This window comes from Mesoplodon densirostris, chromosome 4 (assembly GCF_025265405.1).
Source record: "Mesoplodon densirostris isolate mMesDen1 chromosome 4, mMesDen1 primary haplotype, whole genome shotgun sequence".
Taxonomy (NCBI): domain Eukaryota; kingdom Metazoa; phylum Chordata; class Mammalia; order Artiodactyla; family Ziphiidae; genus Mesoplodon; species Mesoplodon densirostris.
Window position 1 is genome coordinate 4,014,285 of NC_082664.1, and position 20,448 is coordinate 4,034,732.

A 20,448-nucleotide genomic window follows, 5' to 3' on the forward strand; every position below is an offset into this window, starting at 1 on the left:
TGGTGGTCTGTGGCCCTTTGATGTCCAGAATCAGTGACAGAGTCTCCAGCTTAGTTCTGATAGGTGTCTGCTAGCCTGCGTAATCTAAACCCACGGGGAATTGGATTTTGGGTTTTCTCTTGTGAGTTCTCATTTGCTCTTGATGCATATGTCCAAAACTATAGGCGATTATAATCCAGTGCTATCATTATTTGATAATTGTTCCAGCTAAAATTGAGCCCGCTGTGGCCGTGGGGAGCACTTTCAAGTTGGCTCCTATGTTCCTTTGATATCACCCATCATTTTCTTTTTTTTTTTTTTAACACTTCTTTACTTTTTGGTACTACCAGATTCTCTAAGCTCATCTTGTATTTTCCCTGCCCCTAGAATCTTCCATTTCTCAAAGGAGTTTTGGTCCCTTTTATCGGAGAAAGGTATTTAGAAAATCAGACCTTGGCACCAGGTATGCTCATTGCTCCTGGAATGTCAGCATGTCTGGGTCCTCTGAGCAGACAGAGCTAGTGTGTATGTATACCAACCCATGTGTGCACCTCTCTCTCTCCCTCTTCATTCAAATAACCATGAGTGCATACTGATGTAAATAAATGGCCGAATGAATAAACAAATTGGGATGAGGGGAAAATTCTTCCTTATAGAAGAATTCTAATTCATAAATACAGAGGAATGAGGGAAATGGAAAATCATCATTAGAATACATAGTAATAATTTCCGCAGGCAAGATAAACTGATGAATGCTAAAATTAGTAAGGTGAAACTTTAAAGAGAACAGAATTTCTGGGACTTCCCTGCTGGTCCGGTGGTTAAGACTCCGAGCTTCCACTGTAGGGGCCACGGGTTAGATCCCTGGTCAGGGAGCTGAGACCCTGCATGCCCTGTGGTGTGGTCAAAAAAAGTTTAAATAAATAAATAGAAAAGAATTTCTGCACAGCCTCGAGTGATCTCCTCCCAAATATTTATTAATTACTGTGGTGGTTTTAACTTATATCCACAAATTGTTTGATACTCCTTCCTCCAGGAGGTGGGGCTTAATTTCCTTCCGTTTGACTGTGGGCTGGACTTGCTGACTTGCTGATAAAGAATAGAAAATAGAAAGGGAAAGATAGTAACTTTACAGTGAGAGACTGGTAGATACCAGCTTAACTAAATGATTAAGATTAACATCATCAGTAATAAGACATATTGATATCATGTACCTTCTGATAAAGTGGCATTAGAAGAGCATGTCACCTCCATGGTGTTCTTTCCCAAGATCCATAATCTCGGTTGAATTATGAGTATACATCAGAAGAGACCAAATTGAGGGACATTCTACAAAATACCTGCCCAGTACTCCTCAAAACTGTGAAGATAACAAAAAACAAAGACAGACTGTGGAGCTGTCACAGAGTGGAGGTGACTGAGGGGACATGACATCTTAATTGCAGTGTGGTCTCCTGGATCCTGAAAGAGAAAAAGACATTAGTGGAAGAACCGGGGAAATCCAAATAAAGTGTCTAGTGTAGTTAATAGATTTGTACCAATGTTAATTTTTAGTTTTGATAAATGTTATGTAAGATGTTAACATTAGGGGAAGCCAGGTGAAGGGGACTTCCTTTACTACGTTGCAACTCTTCTGTTAGTCTAAAATAATTTCAAAATTAAAGGAAAAAACAAATCAAAACAGGACTTCCCTGGTGGCACAGTGGTTAAGAATCTGCCTGCTAATTCAGGGGACACAGGCTCGAGTCCTGGTCTGGGAAGATCCCACATGCCGCGGAGCAACTAAGCCCGTGCGCCACAACTACTGAGCCCGCACGCCACAACTGCTGAGCCTGCACTCTTGAGCCCGTGAACCACAACTACTGAGCCTGCGCACCTAGAGCCCGTGCTCCGCAACAAGAGAAGCCACCACAATGACAAGCCCGCGCACCGCAACAAAGAGTAGCCCCACTCGCCGCAACTAGAGAAAGCCCGCACGCAGCAATGAAGACCCAACACAGCCATAAATAAATAAATAAATAAATAAATAAATAAATAAATAAACTTATATTAAAAAAATGAAAACAAACAGAAAATGACCATAGAGGATCTGGAATAAGTCATATTGCACATAGCTTCTAACGTTGAAAAGGGTATTGCTATTATTTCTGATTTACAGGAAGAAATGACTTTATAGTTTCTAGAAGAAAGACAACTGCTTTTGGTGTCATTTCTAGGAATATTATTGCTAATAATTTATTGGATGGTCCAGTGTCACTGATCCTTGATCCGCAAGTTTTATGCTGTTCTTTGGTTTTATTTTTCAACTGTGAAAATAATATCTCTAGCTTTTAGAGTTCCGGAGTATCTATCATCATTATAAAACAGTTTAATCGTATTCACTTGAAGAATAATTTTAGGTTCCTTTAAAAATCCATTTCTGCTCTGCTTATCGTTGCCTAACTGAACCCTCACAGTCACCTCGTGCCGCTGTGTGGGTGATGTGAGAAACGAGAGTCAGTAACGGGAAAAGCACGCTGAGTCACACAGGCCGGCGGAGCTTGGTTTTGGAGCCTCCGACCCCACCTCCTCCCAGAAATTGATGGCTTTTGCAGTAATCTTTGCTCGTATGAAGTCCAGGTAAGGTATAATAAACCAGTTCATTAGTACTGTCAGGAGGCGTGCTTTCAGCTCCTGAGGACCATTTTCCTCAGTGGCTCAAAGTCTTAGTTTGGAGATAATGAAGTTAGTTACTTGTGTAAGGTCCGCAACATGACCAAGTTGTTTTTCTTGTTTGTTTTTTTTAAAATAAATTTCTTTTTTTTTCTTTCTTTATTTTTTGGCTGCGTTGGGTCATCATTGCTATGTGCAGGCTTTCTCTAGTTGTGGCGAGCGGGGGCTACTCATCGTTGCGGTGGGCGGGCTTCTCATTGCCGTGGCTTCTCTTGTTGTGCAGCACGGGCTCTAGGCGCATGGGCTTCGGTAGTTGTGGCATGTGGGCTCCAGTAGCTGTGGCTTGCGGGCTCTAGAGCGCAGACTCAGTAGTTGTGGTGCACAGGTTGCTCCGCGGCACGTGGGATCTTCCTGGACCAGGGCTCCAACCCGTGTCCCCTGCGTTGGCAGGCAGATTCCCAACCACTGCGCTGCCAGGGAAGCCCTATTACTGCTTTTCTTCAACCTACTTTGGATTTAATTTGCTCTTCTTATTCTACCTTCTTTTTTTTTTTTTTTTTCGGTACGCGGGCCTCTCACTGCTGTGGCCTCTCCTGTTGCAGATCACAGGCTCCGGACGCGCAGGCTCAGTGGCCATGGCTCACGGGCCCAGCCGCTCCGCGGCATGTGGGATCTTCTCGGACCGGGGCACGAACCCGTGTCCCCTGCATCGGCAGGCAGACTCCCAACCACTGTGCCACCAGAGAAGCCCCCTTATTCTACCTTCTTAAGGCAAAAGCTTAGACCATTGATTTTAACCATTTCTTCCTTTCTAACATAAGCATTTAAAGCCATAAGTATTCTCCTAAGCGTTGTTTTACCTGCCTCCTATACATTTTGAAAAGTGCTTTCTTTATTCCTTGCTTGGAAATGTTTTCTAATTTCCCTTGTGATTTCTTCTTTACCCATGGGTTATTTACAAGTGTGTTATGTAATTTGCAAATATTTAGGAATTTTCTAGATTGCTTACTGTTAGATTTCTAATTTAATTCCATTGTGGTCAGAGAACATGTTCCATAAGTCTTCAGCATTTTGAAATTTATTGAGATTTATCTTTTGGTCCAGCATCTTGTTCCTCTGAGTGAGTGTTCCATATATACTTGAAAAACATATTTTATCTGTAGGTGTTGAATATACTGTTATATAAATGTCAGTTAGGTCAAGGTGGTTAATAATGCTGTTAGGATCTTCTGTATCTTTACTGAGGTTTTGAATGATTACTCTACCAGTTATGGGAGAGGGGGGCGTTGAAATCTCCAACTGTCTTATTTTAGTTCTGTCAGTTTTTACATCATGTACATTGAACCTCTGTTATTTAGAAATACACATTGATAATTGTCATGTCTTCCTGATGTACTGACCTTTTATATCATCATGAAATCATACCTGGTAACAATCCTTATTGTGAAATCTATTTTATCTAATAGGAATAAAACCACTTCTTTTCCCCCTTTACCTTGAGGACTTTCTTCCTACAGATTCGATTGGTTAGAAAAACTTACTTTCTAAGAATTCCCCAGAGGTCCAGTGGTTAGGACTCGGCGCTTTCATTGCTGTGGGCCCGGGTTCGATCCCTGGTCAGGGAACTAAGTCTCTGGTGGATGGAGTCATTCGACTGGGTGTGACCCCATGGGCCCAGCTGTGGGGAAGGGGGTCTCTTGTAAGAGTCAGTCTGGAGGGTGGTGACAGCCAGCCTTAGGCCATCAGCCTCTATTACTTGTATTGTAATTTGGGATGTGAACGTGGTGGCAGGCAGAGCAGTCTTCATAAAGAAAAGCCCGCAGTAAGGCACACCTGCCAAGAGAACACCTCTCCCCAGGTGAATGACATTGACAAAAAATGTACAGCCTTCATTAAAGATAAGAAAGAAGACTGGGTCTGCCACCTCCTAGAGAAATGGAAATAAAAACAAAAATAAACAAATGGGACCTAATGAAACTTAAAAGCTTTTGCACAGCAAAGGAAACCGTAAACAAGACGAAAAGACAACCCTCAGAATGGGAGAAAATATTTGCAAACAAAGCAACTGACAAATGCTTGCTTTGTCAGTTGCTGGGAGGGAGAGGCAAGAGGGAGGAGATATGGGGATATATGTGTATGTATAGCTGATTCACTTTGTTATACAGCAGAAACTAACACAACATTGTAAAGCAATTATACTCCAATAAAGATGTTAAAAAAATAATTTAAAAAATATTGAATTAAAATATTTATCTCAAAAAAAAAAGACTGGGTCTGAATGTGAAATGTTTATTTCATAAACAAGATATACTTAAGATCAGCTGCTAATGGGAGAAATAAAATCTGATTAACTTGCTTGAAATATTTGTGAGTTTTTCCGTTGTGATTGTAGATAATAAATAATGATTTGATAACCCTGATTTTAAAGTTGACCTGAATTATAAATTAGTTATTTATTTTTACCTACACCATAGTATTGAGCAAGTGAACAATCTACGAGAGATACAAGCACTGAGGCACCTGAATCCACACCCAAACATTCTTACGCTGCACGAAGTGGTTTTGTAAGTATATTTGGGGCTTTAAACATTATCTAAATTTGATGATAATTATTAAATCTCTTTTTAAGAAAGAAAACCATGGTAACCATTTTAAATATTTGCTTTGTAGCTCAGAGAATAATAATTTTTGTTTTATCTTAAGTCACTTACTTATTTGGACCAGTGTCTTTATCTGAGTCCTAACGTAGAAAGGCCCTCATTTCAGTGACTCCACCTCATAAAAGCAAACAACATTCAAACAGTTCCTCTCCTGTGGCAGTTGGGCTTCTGTGTAGACGGTGGTGGCCCTGGGCATCCGAGTGTGAGTTGTGACCTACTGGGAAAGCCCCTGTTGTCCTCTTTCAGGAGTTGCTGCCACTTGCCATCTCTGTGTGGTCTCATGCAGCCTTTCTTACTACAATTGACATAAATTCAGGGGATTTTTAATTTCTCTTCTAATTATAGAGTAGCTTCCGTAAGGTTTACCTGTCGATCAAGAAGGCAGAGCACAGCTTGTCTGGAGGGGCTTGTCTGCCAGGGGCTGGGGCTGGGGTCCTGGCCTGGAGCTCTGAGAAGGCGCCCCTCAGCAGGAAGCCTGGCCCATACAACCAGCCGAGAAACCGCAGCCTCTGACCATTAAAGTGCAGGAGATTTTAATCAGGAGGCCGAACAGTTCTAAACTCAAAATGCAACTCTTGTCATGGCTGTGTGGCGTCCTGGCCTGCGTGCTCTGAGCCATTAGCTGGGGCCATGTCCAGAGACCGCAGTCTGCGTGTGATGGTCACAGCACTGCCTGTGCTGAGGGTGCTTTGTGTGCACTTTGCAAAGCACTTCTGTGCACGGTTGCACGTGGCCCTCTTGGCAGTCCTGAGTGACAGCGGGGACCCCTTCCAGCCCCACCAGAGGCGCCTGGATCAGGGTCCGGGGGTGACACTCCAGGGGTGTGGTGTGACTCATCTTCCTCCTTTTTGCCTCGGCTGGATTTTTGGTTTTGCTCCCTGCACTGTGGTGTATCCCAATCGCATGGAAGTAATTTAGGTAAATTAAAACTAAATTTGCAGCCACAGAGCATGAATCAAATCCTACTTTCTTTGTTTTGCTTCTGCAGCTCCTCAAACCTCATTTCTTCTTTCTGCTGATAGTTAACTTTTCTATTTTCAAGACACTTCTCTTTAAAAATTGTGGGGAGGGGGGCTTTTAGAATTTTTGCCTGATGTAGAGTTTTACTAGTATTTAAAATTATTTTTGCCTGAAACGTTGATTAAAAATCAAAACTTCTGCTGTTTCAATCATTACACTTTGGTCTTTGTCTGATGTAGGAGTGCTTTGTGTTTATCAGAAGTGTTTACAAATGAATTAAATATTTGATTATTTTTTCTGAAGAAGACAAGAAAGAAAAAACATTTTAAAAACCTGCTTTCTTCTTCAGTGACAGAAAATCTGGTTCTCTTGCACTAATATGTGAACTTATGGACATGAATGTTTATGAACTAATACGAGGTACGTAGAATAATTTCAAAGCTAATCTAAGATCTTTTGGAGCTTGTAGTTCCCATATATTTGTTTTAGTTCTCAAAATCATTTGTGCAGTAGTTTCATCTAAATATACGGTACTTCGGGCTTCCCCAGTGGCTCAGTGGTTGAGAGTCCGCCTGCTGATGCAGGGGACGTGGGTTCGTGCCCCGGTCCGGGAAGATCCCACATGCCGCGGAGCGGCTGGGCCCGTGAGCCATGGCCGCTGAGCCTGCGTGTCCGGAGCCTGTGCTCCGCAATGGGAGAGGCCACAACAGTGAGAGGCCCGTGTACCACACACACAAAAAAATAAATAAAATAAATAAATAAATATACGGTACTGGGCTGTAAACGCACAGTACTCATGGAAGGTGTTTTTCTGGCAGTCTTGTCTGCTCAGAACTCAGCTGCACACGAGCAAAGCCACGAGGCGTTCAGGCCGGCTGGGCGACGTGAGGAGGGCGCAGCGGGCGACGGCGGCTCGGCCCTCCCTCAAGCCTGTCCCCTTCTCGCATCTTTCCCGGCTCTGCTGCTGCTTGACATTCTACTCTAGGCTTCAGGATGAGGCAGGACTCCCTGCTCAGGTGACCCCCTGAGAGGGAGCCTCCTTCTGTTTGCAGTCTTATGAAGTCCCCTGTGTTGCAGAGTGCTCATCCATTTCCTTTCTCTTTTTTAAAAAAATAAATTTATTTTATTTATTTATTTTTGGCTGCATTGGGTCTTCATTGCTGCACGCGGGCTTTCTCTAGTCGCGGTGAGTGGGACTACTTTTCGTTGCGGTGCAAGGGCTTCTCATTGCGGTGGCTTCTTTTGTTGCGGAGCACGGGCTCTAGGCGTGCAGGCTTCAGTAGTTGCAACGCGCAGGCTCAGTAGTTGTGGCTCACGGGCTTAGTTGCTCCACGGCATGTGGGATCTTCCTGGACCAGGGCTCAAACCCGTGTCCCCTGCCTTGGCAGGCAGATTCTTAACCGCTGCACCACCAGGGAAGCCCATCCTGTTACTTTTAATGCTGGTGCTTCTGGGAAGGGCTGTTCCAGTTTGGCTGTGTTGACGCAGCTTGGATGTCCCACGTCAACACACTGGGTAGAGCATGCCCAGTGCCATGTGCATTTCATGATGGTCGGTCCTGGTTAGGCTCTTTGAGCCTTAGTCCTTGTCTATAAAATGGGGATAATCCTAGTGTCTGACTCTTAGGGTTGTTGTGAGGAGTAATAATACGTGTGAGGTGTGTGGAGCAGTGCTGGCTTGTGTAGCCTTCAGGCAAGGTCAGCTGCTGGCATTACTACCATCATCATTATGACTCTACAGTTTATGGTGTGCTTGCTCTGTGTTCCTGCATTTGCTCTTCCCATTTCTGTGAGCTCAACTCCGTTACAGAGGTGAGGCAATTGAACTTCCAAGAACTTAGAGCACTTGCCTGAGATGAGCCAGCTTCCAAGAGCAGAACTGGGAGGACCCCTCGTGGAATTTTGTCTTGTTGAGAGAGGGGTGCGGATGATGGCTCCAGCTCCGTGCTGAGTCTGACACCCCGCCTGCTACCCTGTAACTTCTCTCGGAACAGTGTGCCATCAGGCAAGGCTCTCCTTTGGAAAACACCGATGGCAAACATGTGCTCACACGGTGCCGCAGGGCATAGCCTCTGGGCCCAAGTGTAGACTGTGGGCATTTGGCTGTGCCATGGTGGACCCAGAATGCACCCCCAAGCCTGACCAGGAAAGCCAGGTGCAGGCCTGGGTACAGGGTCTCTTGTGAGAAGGCAGTGTGCTGGATATTCTATTACAGTGCTGGCTACACTGGAGACCCTTTTCCTTCTGTTAGGGCGGACAGCCAATGCCATAGTTAATCACTGTGTTCACTTCAGATTTTTTACATTGCTGGTATTGTATATGACAATTTTTAGTACCTTCTTAATGAGAATATTGGGTAAAAATTAACTTGGGAAAATTCATTTGGTCGGGAGAGCCAAAAGAGAGAAACAACTGTTTGCAGTCTGCTGGCATTCAGTAAAGGGCCATACAAGGAACTTCAGAGTGATTTATTTATTTATTTATTTTTTTATTTTTTTGTGGTATGCGGGCCTCTCACTGTTGTGGCCTCCCCCGTTGCAGAGCACAGGCTCTGGATGCGCAGGCTCCGGATGCGCAGGCCCAGCGGCCATGGCTCACGGGCCCAGCCGCTCCGCGGCATATGGGATTCTCCCAGACCGGGGCACGAACCTGTATCCCCTGCATCGGCAGGCGGACTCTCAACCACTGTGCCACCAGGGAGGCCCCAGAGTGATTTATTAACTGTACTGTTTGTATTTGTTTCAAGATGTTTGTGAGCAAGAATCTGGTGGGAACCACATGCAGTCCTGGGCCTGGCGAGTTAGGGTCCTGTTTTGGGAAAATAGTGCGAAAGTCAGCGGTCAGTCCCCTCCTTGTCAAGGGTGTGGACTCCAATGGTTCAGACCAGCGGCCCACATGGCTCATGAGGGCACCTCTGTGCACCTGGAGCCCCCGTGTGCAGGCAGGCACTCACGGAGGCCAGGGGAGGGAGTCGTGGCCTTGCCCCACGGCTGTGAATGGGTGGAGCAGCGGAGGCCCAGGAGGAAAGGAAGGGCAGGCGTCCAAAGAGTCCTCCACCCCTGGGCACTGAAGGCAGCCGAAAATGCAGATTCCTGGCCCACCTGCCTGGATTTGTGATTCACTGGGTCTAGGTTGGGCCTTGGAATCTACTTTTTAAAAGCTCCCTAGGTGCTTATGAAGATTAGTTGGATTAGACTTTTCCTAAATGAGTCCACCTTTTCTGAGTTCAAGTTCAGATGACTAATGGCAGTTTTATGCTATAAGATGTGGACGTGTGGACGTGGCTGGGAAGGGTGCTTCTAGGAACAGAGCAGCAAGAGTACAACATGCAGCAGGAGAGCTTGGGGGGCGCGTGCAAAAACGTCCCCAAGTGAATGTGGCTGGAGCCTTCAATAAACAAGCAGGATATGATGGGGTGCAGTTCCCAAGGTGAGGGACCAGGCCTGGCGGCCCATTCTGAGAACTTGCTGGAAAGGCAGCTTCTGGGGCCCCGCCGCAGACCTACAGAACCAGGAATGCCGGGGGTGAGGATGGGGAGCATTCTGTATCTTCACAAGCCCCCAGGGGACTCAGGTGCTCCTGGGTCCTGAGAGCCCTGTGCTGGGAGGGAGTCTGCCGAGGGGGGTTTGGAGAGCTGGGCTAGTCAGTGGGCAGCGAAACCCCCTGCCCGATGAGGGCCGAACCTCACGAAGGTTCGTCCAGCCTCGCGTGTGACAGAGAATAGAAATTTTACTTTCTTTTCACCTTTATATAGATAATAGGTTGATAAAATTCCTCAAGTGGGGGGAAGCTGACAAAGTCTTAGTTTTAATTCTTTCAATTTAAATTCTGGAAAACTGATGATAAATTATGTGAACAGAATAAAAAGATTATAGTATGCCATGGAAAAAAATTCATTGCACTTAGACACTTTGTAATTTAAATTACTTTCTATTATTAACATAAACAGTCTTGTTATGTGAGGAAAAGAATACATTAATTTTTCGACAGAAGTTGCAAACTTAGGATGAAAAATGTCTAGTGGGATATGTGCTCACGGAGGGGAAAGTGGTTTTCTGAGTTGTTAGGTGAGAGTGGATATTTTGCAGATTTAAAACCTAATGACTGGGCTTCCCTGGTGGCGCAGTGGTTGAGAGTCCGCCTGCCGATGTAGGGGACACTGGTTCGTGCCCCGGTCCGGGAAGATCCCACATGCCGCGGAGCGGCTGGGCCCGTGAGCCATGGCCACTGAGCCTGCGCGTCCGGAGCCTGTGCTCTGCAATGGGAGAGGTCACAACAGTGAGAGGCCCGCATACCGCAAAAAAAAAAAAAAAAAAAAAAAAAACCTAATGACTTAAAAAAACATACCTCTGTATTAAAATCAAGTAAAATGTGACACCTTCAAGAGCAAGGGCAACTCTGACGCTGGAGCGTAGTATTAAGAGTCTTGGAGCGTCCTGAGAGCTGCAGGAGGGGAGAAGGTGTCGACTGCAGGCTGCCGCAGGGCGCTGTCAGCCGGCGCCCGGTGACTGCTTCCTTCTGTGAGAGAGGAACGTGTGGCTGTGCAAGTGAGAGCAGCCGTTGGTCTTCCTGGGTTAAGAAAACGTGATCCGTCCCCTTAAAGACGGAGATCTCCACGTAGCCAGGAAGCCGAGGAAAACCCTGGAGCTCATGATCAGCGTGAAGGCGGATGCCCTGGAGGCCCACCCGAGGCTGTGTTAGGACCACCATACTGAGCTGCCCTTGCGGTGATCCGCTCAGCACTGTTCTGACTGCAGTCAGAAGGCCTGGCGCTCTGTGATTTTAAATGAAATCATGCCAGTATGTAGAATTTTAAATGGCATATTTTGTAGATAGACTCCATATTTCCTAGAACTCCTCCAGGTTATTTTTCACTGAGGAAGTCAGATTTTCACACATTGCTAAATAAAAATGGATTCCATCGTTTGTTTCGAAAAAGGGGATATGGATCGTTGGTAACCATATTTGGCTATTTCCTCGATTGCACAGGGAGAAGACACCCATTACCAGAAAAAAAAATTCTGCACTATATGTACCAGTTGTGTAAATCCCTTGATCACATGCACAGGTAGGCACTTGGAGACTTGGCAGCTTTCAAATTAATAAAACGTATTACCGTTCATTAAGAATATAGTATAAAAGAATTTGAATGAATGAGGTACAATTAATTCTGTCCTTCCTTTTATATTGAATGCAGAAATGGAATATTTCACAGAGATGTAAAACCAGAAAATATATTAATAAAGGTAAGAACTTTTATATGAAAAATTGATATCAGAAGAAAGTAGAATATAAAAACTGTTCACTGGATATGTGTTCAATCCCAGTGGATACCATGTTTGTTGTAACATGTTTGTTTTTTTCCTTCCAGTTTGGAAAAAAATGGTTACTTTAATAAATGCCGTCAACATAACTGTACATCTGGAAAAAGGCACCCTTCTTATACTATATACAAAAATAAATTCCATTTAAATTATCATTCTAAACACTCTAAATATAAAAGTGTAAGAGGCAGGATTTGAGCTCTGATATGTCTCACTCGAAAGCCCTTAAACTATGCCTGTGTAAAGTGTACAATTTGCTCAGTTTGGACATATGTGTACACCCATGAATCCATCATCCCAATCAACTTCACAAACAAATCCAAAGCCCCCAAAAGCCTCCTCTTGCCCTTTGGTAATCCTTGCCCCCTGTCCCTTGTCCCCAGGCAAAGACAAGCTAGAACGTGCTATAAATGGAATTACATAGCATATACTCTTTTTTGGTCTGGCTTTCATTCAGCATCGTTATTTTGAGGTTCATCCACATTGTAGTGTGTGTGCCACGCCTTCTGAAATTGTCCCACAGTTCTTGGATGTTCCGTTTTGTTTTTGACGTTCCTCTATTGCTTTGCATTTCAGTTTGGGAAGTTTCTATTGGCATATCTTCAAGCTCACTGATTCTTTCCTTGGCTGTGTTAAGTCTATCAAAGTCTTTTAAAATTTTTGTTACAGTGTTTTTTGTTTGTTTTTAATTTTTTAAATTTTTGGCTGCGTTGAGTCTTTGTTGCTGCATGCCGGCTTTTTCCAGTTGTGGCGAGTGGGGGCTGCTCTCCGTTGTGGTGCGTGGGCTTCTCATTGCGGTGGCTTCTCTTGTTGCAGAGGCCGGGCTCTAGGCGCACGTGGGCTCAGTAGTTGTGGCTCGCGGGCTCAGTAGTTGTGGTGCACGGGCTTAGTTGCTCCACAGCATGTGGGATTTTCCTGGACCAGGGCTTGAACCCGTGTCCCCTGCATTGGCAGGTGGATTCTTAACCGCTGTGCCAGCGGGCAAGTCCCTGTTACAGTGTTTTTTATTTCTAGTGTTTCCTTTTGATGTTTTCTTAGGGTTTCCATTTCTCTGCTTACGTTTCCCATCTGAACTTGCATGTTGTCTTCTTTTTCCATTAGAGCCCTTAACAAATTAATCATAGTTATTTTAAATTTCCTGTCTGGGAATTCTAAAACTCTAAAACCTGCGCCGTATCTGAGTCTGCTTTGATGCGTCACTTTGTCTCTTCAGACTTTTTTCTTGCCTTTTTATATGCCTTGTCATTTTTGTTGAACGTACTGGGGAATGGGAACAGAGGTAAAAGGCTGTCAGGGCAGGTTTCTTGATAATCTGGCCGAGAGCACTGCTGTTTAATGTTTGCTCTAGCTGTAGGTGCCAGAGGCTTCAAATGTATTGACAGCATGAATTTTATTACTTGAATGTGAGAGGTAGAGAAGATGGAAGAAACGCCTTGAAACCTGTTTCCCTGGGCTGTCTGACTTCCTTCAAGGATCCCATGTGGTGTAGGCCAGGCCCCCAGCCTCCCCCGAATGGGAACCAAGCTGCCAGAAGCACTGGACGCGGTGGGGAGTTTGAGGCATAACAGGGCATGTGACCAGGGTGTATAGTTCATTTGTAGACTTACTCTGCGACTTAAAAATTTCCAAAACCTGTAGACATTTTGAAATGTCTGTTAAACATAGCCAGGATATTTGTAATGTGTTCCACTGAAGAGAAATACTGCTTCCTCACCTGCTAGAGGCAATTTCAGGGGCTTATAAAGCCAGTACTTTATGTTCTACAAGCTAGTTTAGGTGCTAGGAATTTTCCCGTTGGTGCATAAATATTTGAAATGGTTTGTATTACAACCGCTGCTTGATGAGATGTTATTTGTCCCTGCTTCTCTACCCCCTTGCAGCAGGATGTCCTGAAATTAGGGGACTTTGGTTCCTGCCGGAGTATCCATTCTAAGCAGCCGTACACGGAATACATCTCCACCCGCTGGTACCGGGCCCCAGAGTGTCTCCTCACTGATGGCTTCTACACCTACAAGATGGACCTGTGGAGCGCGGGCTGCGTGCTCTACGAGATGGCCAGGTGGCTCCAGAGTCGCAGCTGCTGCTGGGCTAGGGGGGCTGTGTCAGGGTCCTGGGGCCGGTTTACGTGGGGCTCGGCCGTCCGGTGGCTTCGTGCCAGTCCCTCCCTCTACGGTGCAGAGTTTACAGTCCTTCTGGTATGGTGGTGGTTTTTGAACTCGACAGGAAATGTGTCACACGCTTTTCCTTGCTTTCTGGGTATGGCGGAAAGAACACGATCAGCTACTTGTTTCCCGCTGGCCCGCCCCGGCCCTGGGTCGGTGGGCCTCTCCATCTGGCCTCATCAGCGATAGGACTGATGAAGCCAAATGAAAGAAGAGAGTCGAGGCGTGCTTACCGCCACCTCGCGGGGCCTGCCATGGGGGCGGGGTGCGAGCGGTGCCCCCCGGTCTACCCTCAGAGTGCTCGGGTGGGGTGCTCTGGCCCCGGGCGTGAGGGTGAGCTGCATGGAGTCCAGGAAGCCCCAGCCCTAACCGTCCTCCCCTCCCCCAGCCTTTGGGCTTTACCGCTGGGCGCAGCAGGGCCAGGGCAGAGGCCCGGGGAGGGAGAAGGGCCTGTCCTGTCCACCGGCGGCGGGGGCACCGGGTGGAAGAAGCCCCGGGAGGAGGAGGGGCGGCACCTGCTCGTAGTGGGTCACGCAGGACGGGTGGGTGGATTTAACCTCGGGGTGACGCACGTCAGGATGGTACAGCCCAGCGCAGGCAGGACCCGGGTCGTCCAGTCCCGCCTGCTCAACTGACCCCTTGATAAAAACAGACATTCGGGCCCTTCGGGACACGCCTTCTGATTCTAGATCATTCGTACTGATAAGTGACTGTTATTTTTGGAAAGGAGAGTGGTGATTTCACTGATACTAAAGCACCAACGAATGACCTTTTCTCCGGTGCTGAAATCCCTGAGTCAGTTTGGAGGGATGTCAGAGGCGCTGGTGCCGGCAGCATCTGCCCAGGGCGCTGGGCAGCCCACGCTGAGCCTCGCTGACTGCACTCTGTGCCCGGCCTGCCCCACCTCGGAGCCGTCCAGCTCCCCTGCGGCCTGAGCTCCTGCCGTTTTCCCTGAATAGAAGTCATCTTACCGTCAGAGCTACGTTGTTTTTTTTGTTGTTTTTTTTGTTTTTTTGTTTTTGTGGTACGCGGGCCTCTCACTGTTGTGGCCTCTCCCGTTGCGCAGCACAGGCTCCGGACGCGCAGGCTCAGCGGCCACGGCTCACGGGCCCAGCCGCTCCGCGGCATGTGGGATCTTCCCGGACTGGGGCACAAACCCGTGTCCCCTGCATCGGCAGGCGGACTCTCAACCACTGTGCCACCAGGGAAGCCCAGAGCTATGTTTTTAAGCTCTTCTCTGTGGCCTGTAATGTGTATGGGTCTAACATCTTTTACCCACAATTCCCAAATCCGTGATGCTCCAAAACCAAAACCCTCCTTGAACCTCATTTGTCTACACAGCCCGACCTGACCCAGCCTGAATTTTTGTCAACAAAACTCCCCGGGCCGTAAGGAGGCTCTGGGGGCTTTCACCTCTCAGCCGGCAGAGGCACCTGCTGTACAGATACGGGAGTGTGGCCCTGTCCCTTAGAAAGACACCAACCCGTAGGGACAGTAGGAGGAGGAAGGCCCAAGCATGGGCGGGGGGGGCTGGAGGTCCCTCTGCTGGGAGGCCGCCGCCCTGACCACAGCCCTGGCCGCCCGCCCAGCCTGCAGCCCCTCTTCCCCGGAGCCAACGAGCTGGACCAGATCTCGAGGATCCACGACGTCATTGGCACGCCTGCTGGGAAGACCCTCACCAAGTTCAAAGGGTAAGTGCAGCCCCCAGGCCGCCCCACCACCGCAGACCGCCCTGCCTCTGTGGCCCCCAGGGGCCTCTTCACACTCCCACGAGCCCGGCACTCGGGTTTTGTCCCGGGAATGTTCACTCAGGCCACAGAGGTCTTTGGGTGGGAAAGGCTCCCCAGCACAGGCTGCACGCACAGACCCTGCGGAGCCGCCACCCGGCAGCTTGGCCACGCTGACCCCTCGGGGGGGACTCGGGGGCGTGGGCAGCACCCAGCAGCTCCCAGAACCCGAGGGGGGTAAGGAGATGACGGCCATGCTGGATTCTTTTTCTTTTCTAAGACTTTATTTCATTCTTTTCTGGTGGGAATGTGGTATTAGTCTTCTCAAGAAAAAGTTTTCTTACACTTACAGCGTAACAGATTTCACGACCTCCCACCCTTTTTAAAAAAACAGACTTAATTTTTTTAGAGCGGTTTTAGGTTCACAGAAGAGCTGAGCGGAAGGTACAAAGGTTCCCATCTACCGCCTGGCCCCCCGCAGTGCACAGCCTCCCGGCCACCAGCACCCGCCCCGCGGTGGCACGTCTGCTGTCATCAAACCTGTGCTGACATGTCATTCTCACCCAAAGTCCACAGTTTCCACGAGGATCTTGTATTCTATGGGCTTTATGCCCCCCTGCCCCCTGCCCTTTTTAGATTGTAAGCCATTACCCTTCAGTGCAGGTCCCTGTAGGGTCGTGATGCTGGACTGGCCACGGCTCTAAATGATGGCATGATCGTTTACTATCATTGGGCTTTTAATACAGGTCGAGAGCTATGAGTTTTGATTTTACTTTTAAAAAGGGATCAGGAATACCTTTACTGACAGCCAGTTTGTCCCCGCAATGCCTCTCCCTCCTGCACGCAATGGTGGCCTATGATCCCGATGAGAGAATCACTGCCCACCAGGCCCTGCGGCACCCCTACTTCCGAGAACAGAGGTAGGCGCCCTGCCGGGTTCCCGTGGGGCACGCGGATGGGTGGCTGGTTCCCGGGAACAGTGCCGGTCCCTCTGGGAACCCGCACCTCGCTCCTTTCTGCTATCTTCCCCCAAAAGGAGGCCATTAGTGGCGTCACGGCAGGGTGGACGGAGGGTCTGGGGCTGCTTTGCGGTTGATGCCAAGGCTGTGGTGTTAAGCCCTGGAGGGTCACGTGGCACACGGCAGGGGGAGCGGGCTGAGCTCGCTCGCCGTGAGGTTCCAGGGCGCGTGCGTTGGGCGACACCTGCTATTGGAAGTACCTGCCCTGAGGGCTTCGGACTCCACCCCTCTGTCCCCTTGTGCATGTGTGACGTGGGGGTGACGTCTGACCCGAACCTCGAGTCACTGGGCAGGGGTGGGCCCACGGCTCTGGAGCCCAGAGGCTGTCAGGCTGAGACAGGAAAGGAAAAGAAAAGCTCCTTGGATGAGAGGAGGGGCGACAGGCACGAGCCCACACTGGGGACAGAGGAGGCCGACAAGCCCTGTGGCGGCCGGGTTCTCAGCAGAGGCACCCCTTGCCCCTTCCGTCCTGTAGGGCAGCTGAGAAGCAGGCTCTGGCCAGGCCCAGGAGGAAGGCCTCCGCTCTCTGCCCCGAGCGTCTGGTGGCACGGGAACTACTCAGTAACAACCGGCAGCCGGCTCAGGAGGGCAGCAAGCAGGTACTGAGCGATCAGGCCGTCCGAGCTGGGACCGGACGCCCTCAGGGGCCCATGTCTCTCTGACGCAGATGCCACCTGGGGAGGTGCCACACCTGCCTGGAAAGGGTGCCTGTGAGCAACCTGCTGCCGCGCCAGGTGGCACCTCTGTGCCCCCGGCCTTTCTGCGCCACCAGCTAAGGTCCACAGCGTGGCGGGCTGGGATCCTCCCAGCCGCAGGGCCAGGCCGGTGCCCAAGCACGTTGTGCCTGCAGAGGACCCTAGCTGGGGCACTGGGAAGCCAACACTGGCCCAGGTGACCGCCCCCGCTCGGCCGCTGAGCCCCTGCAAGAGCAGCAGGCCCCAGAGGAGCACTGCGCCTGGCACAGGGGTGGCCTTGCACGCTTCCTGGTGTAGAAAGCACAGCTGCATCCCGCGATAGCTTCCCCTTTCTCGCGCGTGCTGCGGGGCCCCCCTTTACTCGGCTCCCCCAGTTTTACAGCTGTGGGCTGGCACCGAGCTTCGTGGTAGCCGTGGCCTTCCATCGTTTCTCACTCAGCCCAGCATCTGTTGAGTGTCACTCTGTGCTGGAAGCTGAGGATGCAGGTATACCTGCAGCCAGGCTGCTTTCCAGAAATCCCGACCCCCGTGTCCAGACACCTGCTTGACGGCTCCAGCTGAATGTCCAAAGGCAGACTTGATCAAACCCGGTCTCCTGTCTCTCCCCCAGACCTGGCTCTCTCCCCGTGCCTTCCCTCCAAGGGTGGATGACGGCAGCTCCCCTTCAGCTGCGCAGGCCGCCAACCGGGGACGAAGCCCACCCCCGCCCCCCGGCTGAGCCTCCCTCACTTTGCCCCTAACTGCTCTCCCTGCCGGGCCTCCTCTCCCTCTTGGTCAGCTGTTAGTGTTTCTCCTTCTGGCACCCGCCGTGGGCGCCCCCGCGCCAGAGCCGAGGCGCATGCTGTCTGCCAGGGCCCCAGAGTGAGGGTTCAGGCTGTGCCGGCCTTAACGTCTGGCGCGACTGCCCACTCTTCTGGCTGGTGGCGCCGCGGACCATACGTAAACGAATGGTGGGGCTGGGTTTCAGTAAAACTGTGGACCCTGAAACTGGAGTCTCATAATCACATGCCATGAAATTGTCTCCAACTATGAGAAGATGTGAAATCCACTCTTAGCGCACTGGCCACACAGAAGCAGGCTGCAGGCCGCTTTGGCCGACCTCAGGGAATCTGAGCGGGAAGCGTCACGTGGCCTCGGCCCTTGGAGCTGCACGTGCGTCAGCGTGGCCTCCCCCGCTGTCCGCCCTGGCCCTGGCCCAGGGAGCGGCCACTGCACTTCTGGGGGGGCTGGGACGCGGTGCGTGTTGTCCAGTCACCATACTGTCACACCTCACGGTCAAGAAATTGTATGAGGCCAAAGTAGTACAAAAGAGCCCCTTCTGCTTTTCCTAATTCCCACAAAGGGGAGAGCGTCGTGTGTTCATCTGACCTTTGCTTTGGTTCTAGAAACAGCCCCCAAAGCAAGAGGAGGACCATCCCAGGAGACACGGACCAGCCTACGTGATGGCACTGCCCAAACTCAAGCTGTCAGGAGTGACCAAGCAGCCCTCGTACTCCAGCCCAGCGCTGCAGTCAGTGTTTGCCCCCGGAGCGACCCAGAAGTTGCCGGTGCTGAGACCCCTGAAGTGTGTTGGCCCAAACCAGAAGGTGGGCGTCCCACTGGTTCCCCTGGCGCCGCGCTCACGCCCATCCCGGCCTCTGCTGAGTGTCTGTCACTTTCTTTAACAGACAGACACACAGAAGGACATCCAGCCTAACCTGAAGCAGTACCGCCTGCCCCCGGTAGAGCGGAGAGGTGGAGGCTACTGAGCGGCGCTGCGGCTCCCCTGCTCAGGGCGGCTCCCACCCGGCCGGGCCCCAGCGAGCGTCCCGGGAGAGCTGCCCCCAGACCAGCACCAGCTCCTGGGCCTGGAGCCCGCCGTCCCGAGGCTGCTTGCATCCTACAGGCAGCCGTACTGTATGTTCCAGTCTCATACCTTTGTGAAATCACCTCATTCTAGGGTTTCGGTTCATTTCCGTAACAACATAAGAATTTGGGGCAGGGAATATTTTGTAATTTTTTATATGAATCAAAACAAATTATACTTTGTTATGGGTGATTCAGGCCTGGTTTCACCGAGGGCTCTGCACAGGGTGCCTCCCTTAGCCCGTCCACCACCAGGAGTGTCCCAGCACGTTTGGCTTCCAGGTTACACCACTGGAGACCCTTGATTTTTATTAAATAAGCTATCATTACAGTGTTGCATCTTAATATATTTTGAGTTAAACATGGGTCCTGATTATCCATTCCTTTATTTTGACTTTTGTGAGTGTATCAGGGGCATTGATTTTGTTGGGGAGACTTCGGTGCAGCTTCACTGTTTCACTTGACCGTCCACTGAGGAATGACACAGGCTGGCGCTCAGCCCTCGGAGCCCCCGGGTGCGGGCCGCGGGTCCAGCTCCCAAGGCCCAGCTTCCTCCGTGAGTAGAGGCCGCTGCTGCCCGATGGCCTGCGGGCGTTTCCAGCTTCGTTTCTGGGGTGCCAGCAGTAAGCGGGCACAAAAAGAAACCTGTTTCCCGTGGGGGAGGGAGGGGAGGGGGCAGGGCGCTGGAAGGGGCAGGGCAAGGGGCCGGGAGGGACAGGACGAGGGGCTGGGGGAGGTGGACGTGGCCGGGGTGGGGGGTGGGCGGGCAGGCCGTGGCCAGCATTTCCCGGTGCCCGGGGGAGGGGGAGCCATGGGTGCAGGCACGTGCGGGCCCAGGGCGGGCAGAGCTGGTGCACGTGGGGAGACCTGGGGGGCTTCGGGGACGCCCCGGGGTGGAAGTGGCGTCGGGGCGGGGCGGGCAGAGGGCTGGGGGCGCCGCGTCCCGGGGGCGCTGCGGGCTCGGCGGACTCGGGAGAGGCCAGGGACGGGCCCGCGCTCTGAGCTCGGCTCCGAGTGAGGGCAGGTGCAAGGACAATTCAGGGAAATCGTCACCCCCTTTAAGTATATAAACGCGAAGGGCCTCTCTAAAGTTCTTCGGCGCTGTACCTTTTTACGAAGGAACCCTCCTCCCTGTGGGCGCGGTGCCCTGGGCCCCGTGGGGCTCCACCTCGGCTTCAGGGGCGGGTCCGCTTTCCCGGGGGCCCCTGCGTCCACCAGGTCTCTGTGGCCCGTGGGCCTGGCGACGGGCAGGCGCTGGCCAGGCTCTGGGGACACAGGAGGCCGCCGGGCCCTGCTGCCGGAGCGCTGGTCGGTCGCCGTGCACCCCAAACCTGACCAGTTGCGAGGCCGGGCGGCTGGGCCATCTCAGCCTCCCCGGGGCCACTGCAGGGCCCGTCTCCACGGACCCGAGCAAGGGAGCTCCCTC

The 20,448-nt window shown here is 50.6% G+C and overlaps 1 protein-coding gene across 3 annotated transcripts in view; it reads left to right on the forward strand.

Annotated features, from left to right (window-relative positions):
* MOK (MOK protein kinase) overlaps positions 1–19,350 on the forward strand; it is a 31,266-nt gene extending 11,916 nt beyond the window's left edge. Inside the window, exons 3-12 of one of the 3 annotated variants that reach the window (XM_060097877.1) lie at positions 5,106–5,195; positions 6,601–6,671; positions 11,240–11,318; positions 11,448–11,496; positions 13,455–13,633; positions 15,326–15,427; positions 16,210–16,383; positions 16,958–17,081; positions 18,563–18,763; positions 18,845–19,350. In XM_060097877.1, coding sequence (XP_059953860.1) covers positions 5,106–5,195; positions 6,601–6,671; positions 11,240–11,318; positions 11,448–11,496; positions 13,455–13,633; positions 15,326–15,427; positions 16,210–16,383; positions 16,958–17,081; positions 18,563–18,763; positions 18,845–18,925 — 1,150 coding nt within the window. In that variant the 3' untranslated portion in view covers positions 18,926–19,350. Of the gene's footprint in view, positions 1–5,105; positions 5,196–6,600; positions 6,672–11,239; positions 11,319–11,447; positions 11,497–13,454; positions 13,634–15,325; positions 15,428–16,209; positions 16,384–16,957; positions 17,082–18,562; positions 18,764–18,844 lie in introns of those variants that run through there. The other 2 variants (XM_060097878.1, XM_060097879.1) reach the window with 2 other exon arrangements.
* Positions 19,351–20,448: the final 1,098 nt, after the last annotated feature.